This window comes from Ruditapes philippinarum, unplaced genomic scaffold (assembly GCF_026571515.1).
Source record: "Ruditapes philippinarum isolate M1 unplaced genomic scaffold, ASM2657151v2 ctg3889_1_1_1_1, whole genome shotgun sequence".
NCBI lineage: Eukaryota > Metazoa > Mollusca > Bivalvia > Venerida > Veneridae > Ruditapes > Ruditapes philippinarum.
In genome coordinates, this window is record NW_026861388.1 from 44,011 (window position 1) to 51,146 (window position 7,136).

Below are 7,136 nucleotides of genomic sequence, written 5' to 3' on the forward strand. Positions count from 1 at the left end.
GAACATTACAAAATCATAACTGATTTAAAATGAAAACATAAATATTTGATTACATTCTTACATTTCTTATAATTATCATTTAGAATTTGCATAGTTTATAAAATGCAGGCGAATCTTTCATTGTAAAAAGTTGTTCTAATTTAAACATATTAGGACGTCTATAAAAATAAGGTTCTATAAATTGTCTTCTTTCATTAGAAAATCTATTACATTAAGATTAAGGTTAAGATTTGGGAAGTTTTGATACTTAGAAAGCGGTTAATAAAGATATCACATAAACCAAAAGATGCGCAAACGTTACACGTGTTACTAGCGTTACACACTAGACAGAATTTGAAATTCACGCAAAGGTACAGGAGTACCAAATTACATATCGGTGCAGTAATACTAAATTATCTAACAAACACTTCTAAAATAAATCAATATTGGCGAACACTGCTGAAAGCAGCGAAAACATAAAACTAAGTGAAGTCTTTGTAGACGATGATACTTCCGGTGGTTGTTCTATAAACGGGCTGTCACCTAAGCATATTCTTGGTTCCAAAGTACCATCAATGTTGCTGATCACTTCAAATTCACCGTCAAAGTAGATGACATCATTGTAAGAGAGTAGCGTATTACCTGCTAAGAGACTATAATCTGAACCATTGAATCCAAGGGATATCATTTTACAGAAATTCATTTTGTTAATTCTCCCAAATTCCGATGTAATTTCTTTTGAGGTTATAATTTGGAATATTGAATTTTGTCGAAAGTATGGGATCTTCCCGGGGAACTGATTTCGGGTTGCAAAATCGTACCATTTAGGAACTATTTGATTATTGATTGTCGACGGCATAAGGGCCTTATATTCTAAGAAATGTGAAGTAAGGGACATTTCTGCTTGCAGGCCCATTATTTTCCATGATTTTTTCATATAATGTTTAACCTCATTGAGCACTGAATGATGTTTCTTTCCCTTGTGATGCAGTGTTAGGAATATGATGAAACTTCCTATATATTGCCTCTGGTTGCTTCCTACTTCCAATTCGTAAAACAAAGAATGTACCGCCCACCTCTTAGGCAAAGGGCAGTACATCCAAGAACTTACGTCACTTCCGCTTTGCAGTAATGTCATCAAAGTGGACATATTCATCATATCGGAGTCGAACTTCAGACGAAGGGCAATGTGATATGGAATTAGCCATGTCAGTGCCGGATGAAAACACTTGAAGTTGATGTCATATATTTGACCCGACGGACACTGGATATTCACGCACGTATCATGTACCTATTTGAAAAGGGGAAAAGCATGTTTGTAAATTTCATATTTTATCATACGACATCATGATCTAAAGAGCAAATAATTCCAACATCAAGCATATTTAATGTCAATGTACAAATAGAATTAACATTAAAAAAATGAAATAAAAATCCAAGAATTTAAAGCATAAGTTATTTTGCTGTATTGTTATCCATGGTTAAAGGAAATCTACTGAGTTCCAAATGCCTAAAAAGTAAAGTTTGAATTTCTTACTTAGATCAAATAAAACCGTATGCAAAATATGATTAATATATTATACTAATAGTCAAATTAAAAAGTCGGTATTATTTGTGCGATTCTTTTGCCAGATTCCAAATAAAAGCGTTTCATGTTTTTTTTGTATTTTTATAGCAAACAATAATTATACTCTAAAAATCTGAAATGTTGCACAAAAGTAATTGGTTCAGACGTACAACAAATGAAATTTAGACTTCAAAAAAAATCAGACAATACACCTTAGATACCCTTAGTGGAGTTTCTTTCGAACCGAATGTTTTCAGAGATCTAGGATGTGATTAAAATTAAAAATTGCTTTTGTTATTGTTGTAAACAGTAAAAGATAATACCTGACTCTTTGAAGTTGGATTCATACATGCTATTGGCCAATATGTGCTCTTTTTAACGGTTATATCTGTAAAACTGGTAAGGGCTCCTGTATCTAGCAAACATGTAAATGTCCTGTCATTTATAGGCGGTCCAAATGATTGCGAGTTGAAAGAAAAGCAGTATTCAGCCATGAAACTTTCACCACCATTGCATAGAAAACAGAACACGTTGGCATATGTACGGTCGAAATGAAACGGTGCAGCAATTCCACTAGTACAAGCTTCAATAACGTCATCCGTTGTCATTGCGGACATTGCAGGGGTAGATGTTTCTGTTTTGTTGCATGTATCAATGATATCAGGAAAACATATTTCTGTATCTAATGTTTGCCTGAAAGTGAAATAAATATTGCAGTATTCCGAAAACGAGTTGTAAGAGAATGAATTGAAATTTTCAGTTACAGAGATATAACGAGTATGGCTTTTGTCCCGTGCTTCGCAATTCATTTGAGCCAACCATGCAACACCATCACGAACTCCATGACAATCCGCACATGCGCTATTTTTATAAATTTTCCCTGTTGATTCGAAATAAATTGGAAAAAGGCTTCCCCATGGTGCAACATGAGCGTTTCCACAGTTATTTGTGTTATTTTGACCAGAATTTTCCTCATCGGGACATGAAGTTGTCATGTAGTAGAATCTATACTTGGTGTATTCAGATGCAAGGAGGTTCAAGGTATGAGGACCAATACATTCCTGGTATTTTCTTTGATTACGTAATGCGGTTTTTTCAGCTTCAGTTGGAAAGCAACAATCCCCATGCTTCGAGCAGTCCGCATCACAAGAGCAATCTGTAAAATTGTATTAAAGGAACTCAACTGAGGTAAAATACCTAAAAGTTTAAAATTTGAATTTCTTACATAGATCATCTGAGAAAGTTAAAACATAAAATATGCAAACGATAATTAAAAAATATAAAATGAAATAAGTTGAAAACCTTATATCAGTGAAATCGTTGCAACGTTTTTCAATTTTTGGTAATTTTCACAATTACAATCTTTTTTTAGAATAACGGAGAGAGCGAATGATCTGAAAATCTGAAATTTCGCACACAAGTTATTGGTCAAGACCTACATCATTTGGAATACAAAATTAATTTCAGTCTCGTCTCGTAAAAAAAACCTCAAGGTAGTCCATTTAAAAATGAAGTAATGTAAACAGCTTAAGACAATATTGATACGGAACCTCTCTCCTAAACATATTTGACATTTTAAGTTGCTGACAAAATGGCCACCCTACAATAAGGTTCACACAAAATTTTGTCCATATTTGTTGTAGTAAACGTGTATTCATGAACTAAAAACTATTTTCAAACACTAGATAGTTATTATCAACGCCGATAGACTTGATATGTTTCCTTTAAAACGCATTTTCTGTACTGTTATACTATAGTGAAAAAGGGATGTATTCTTATCATAAATAATGACTTTCAATGCAATGTTAGTCCATATTGCCTTTGAAATGCAAACAAATGTACTGCAGAGTCAATCCTTATCAAGTTAATAAATAAGTATATATACATGTATATATTATGGTATTTATGGTACAAATAAAAATGTATAATCAAACATACCCTCACAACAAGAGATTTTTCCTGTCTCGGCTTTGTTGACGTCACTTAAATTATTATTTCCACATATGTTTGACAGCGGGCAAAGTGTTTTAGCAGCATTAAGCATTGCATTCTTGAACGTGTTGATTCCAGACGACGAATTCTGAAGTAACAATGCATTGCAAACCGAAGCAAAAATAATTACAGCGCAAGCCGTATACAACATCATTTTTACTTCGTCATTCACAGAATAAACAGACGACCCTCATACGATACTGTGTCCGTCACCTTCTAACTTTTTACTGCCTCATTATTCCATTTATATACCACAATGGGTGTGGCCGCGGCATGCGTTTAACAAGACAACTTATTGTTTGGTTATGGAAATGTTGTTTATAATAAATATGTTTTCCACGGCGGAAAAGAAAAAGAAAAGCTAGGTTACCTGGAGCAATTATCAAGTAACAACATGGATGTAATGAGCCTTGTCTCAAAATTTAAGACCTTATGTCCTTAACAGTTTTAAAGAATGTAAACAAGAACTTATTACATAAACAAAAATTCGAATTATATAAACAAGACATTTCATGTTATGCATACCAAAAAGTACGTGAGACATAAAAAGGGGGACGGATTCCATTGAACAAGTATATTTTATAACCCGGTAAATTTCATAAAATTCCAAAAACTGAATCGGGAAATACACATTATCACTAAAATATGCCATCATTTCGTGATATCCTTGTGTAATTTTAGCCACTTTTTACACAAATTAACTGACCAAATACTTTTTATTGTATTTAGAATATTTTTTAATATTATTTTATCGGTCATATTTTTCCAATATCATTAATTAGAAAACAAAAATCTGTATTTAGATATAATTCTACGTATTGTTGATCATGTTTCAGAGAAAAATAAATAAGCATGTTGGATATTGAGAATTTTTTTAATTTCCAATGTGGGCTTAAATTAAGGCCAATTAAGTAAAAAAAAAACCTACAATTTTTATTTCTTTGTTACAGTTTTCAAAAGTTAATTGTTGGCCATAAAGATGAACTATCTTTTGCTTCTTTTGCTCTTATACAATTTGTATAATTATATTGATTTGTTTTGCTTTCTTTTTTTTCTTTTTTTGTGGGGGAGGGGCTGTTGTTGTTTTTGTTTGTTTTGTTTGTTTTATTTGGGGGGGGGGGGTATTGTATTTATTTTATTTTTATTTATTCATTTATTTACTTTTTTATTTTTATTTTTTTTGGGGTACAGATTTCAAACTACTATTTTGTTTACACTTACTATCTTTATAACATTACTAAACGTTCAGCGCTACTCACTTCAGTTATTAAACATCTTACATGCTCTTAATACATTAGATAAAGCAGTATACAGATTGGAATATAAAATAAATGAATTTAATTAGTATATTATTCTACGCGAAAACATAATACAAAGAAAACGTCAAAGGCCAATTGGAGTTCATCCATTTCTTCTACCAATTATTTATTTTGATATGTTCCTTTATTGATAAGATTAAAGCTATTTTTCTTGTGCTCTTTAATTATGATAATAATTGAATGTACAGAAATATACATTGTAATAAAAACGGACATTGAATTTCCAATATATAAAATGGATGAATGTTTTGCGATGTATTATGCAAAGTCATTACAATTCGTGGGTAACTTATTTTCGTGCTTTTCGTTGATAGGACAATCCATGAATTTAATAAACAACGAAATTCGCCTGCTTTTAAGATTATTTTGCATTTTACATCATTTGCAATTTACTCTTTTTGCACAAACTGACAATCCACGCAATTTAAGAACTCCCAAAAATAGATATCTTTTTCGAAAACTATGAAATTTCGTGGCCGCAAAATTAAGTTAGTTTACAGTATACATATTGTTTAAATTCTAGAAAGAAAATTCATGCAAATATTCTTTTAAAATAAGAATATTTGGTTTTGTTTGATGAGCAGACTAATCTCTTAAGAACTGCTTTCCAACTGACATCTAATCAAAGTTGTTTATTATAATTTTGATACGAATTCAAATAATCAAAAATAGAGCGGATAAGGATACAAAGTTCATACAACGGGCAAAGAGTAACAACTTTCTGGGAGGACAAGTTTCGAAAAACACACGTGGGAACAGAACATAAACATATACAGTTATAAAGTCCATTGGCGATTTGTTTTAATTCAATTGCCATTATTTTGATGATTTTGTCATGTAACTGGTTATTCTCGTATATTGAAAAAAGTATCCAATAATAAACATATTATATAATTATGCACTGTCATAAAATGTGTACCTAATATATTCAACATGCATCTGAGAGATTCCTCTTCTAAGAAATTAAACACTTAAAAAAATGATGTTTTATATGGAAAATCAAATATTCTAAAGATCATCAGCTAAATAATTCAGTTAAAACCGAAATTTCTTCCAGTTTTTATTATCACAGATAACTTATTAAAAAAAATATTATGCTTAAATTCACCATATGATATTTGATATACCATACTCCCATATAGCTTCTTTGTCATTTCCAGAGTGCAAAAGGATCATATCGAATCCATATCGCAACTCGTTTTTTTTTGTTTTGTTTTTGTTTTTTTGACAGAGAGGGTCAAAATTCCATATCAAATCCTTAATTGAAGAAACATAGTTCTTTCAAATACGGTGGAGTGAAATAAGGAAGTCATTTAACATGTTTAAGTACCATACTGATTATATTGAACTCGTACACAACTACAAAACCTGTATCAGTCTCGGCTTATGCCTCATCTAATATAGGTTTGGCAGCTGTGTACTCGTCCAATAAAATTCAGTATTGTATTCAACAATTAACCTCATAGTATCAACAACTCTCTGATGCTTACAATAAATAATAGTCGTGTTGCTTGAAATGTAAGGTACCTGTATATATTCAGAACAATGCACAACTTTATAACGAAGTGATTTATTACCATCACATTTCCCTGTATTTTCTGCTTCAAAAATATTATACAATTATAGAATCTATATATAGTTTTCGGATCTATTATTTTGCTAATTATTAAACAGTTATAATGACCGAGAACGATATAAACTTTATCAGGTCAGCAAAACTAGATATTGCATGACCAAATCATATAAGCCTATGATCATTAAATCGAATCAATCGGAGCATCTTTGCTTTCATTCGGAACTGCCTCAGCTATTATCTATAATAACCTTATCCGAAGACTGACGGAAAGGGCCGAGTAGTTGCGATTGCTCTGCTTTTATTCATATCCAAAGTTTGATGAAAGAACCGGAGAGATGCGGTTGATATAGAATAACATTGGCTATGTCTTCGAGCAGATTCATGACGTCACCACAAATTAGCCAATCAGAAGGGCTTTTATAAACGGTATAAGATATGATACAATTATTGATTAGTTCAGCAATTAAATATCATACAGTTATTGACTAATCATCCATTGAATATGATGTGGTATTAACCAGTAGAATGTCATTTTCGCATTTGCGAATATAATTAATTATTTGTTCTGTTGACGACTCCTGGACTAATGAGATCACAGCTATTTCAAATCGTATGATGATAATTATTAGCAACCATTAAATGAATCAAATACGTTGGCAACATTGAATATTCATTTGCTTGTGCAACTTACCCGCTTTGATGT

General features: G+C 31.5%; 1 protein-coding gene across 1 annotated transcript; it reads right to left on the bottom strand.

Moving 5' to 3' along the window:
• Positions 1-226: 226 nt before the first annotated feature.
• LOC132715455 (uncharacterized) lies at positions 227-3,736 on the bottom strand. The gene is made up of 3 exons (XM_060698458.1): positions 3,485-3,736; positions 1,870-2,702; positions 227-1,270 (listed from the first exon to the last, which is right to left on the bottom strand). Exons 1-3 carry the CDS (start codon positions 3,690-3,692, stop codon positions 410-412), a joined length of 1,902 nt encoding a protein of 633 aa, XP_060554441.1. The 5' UTR covers positions 3,693-3,736; the 3' UTR covers positions 227-409.
• Between the last annotated feature and the right edge of the window lie 3,400 nt (positions 3,737-7,136).

What these genes read in the sequence shown, in the direction of transcription:
- LOC132715455 (XM_060698458.1), bottom strand. Translation starts at nt 3,692, where the DNA reads ATGATGTTGTATACGGCTTGCGCTGTAATTATTTTTGCTTCGGTTTGC. An exon ending in AAAAATCTCTTGTTGTGAGG is followed by an intron (nt 2,703 to 3,484) that starts GTATGTTTGATT and finishes ACAATTTTACAG; the next exon opens with ATTGCTCTTGTGATGCGGAC. An exon ending in ATCCAACTTCAAAGAGTCAG is followed by an intron (nt 1,271 to 1,869) that starts GTATTATCTTTT and finishes CTTTTCAAATAG; the next exon opens with GTACATGATACGTGCGTGAA.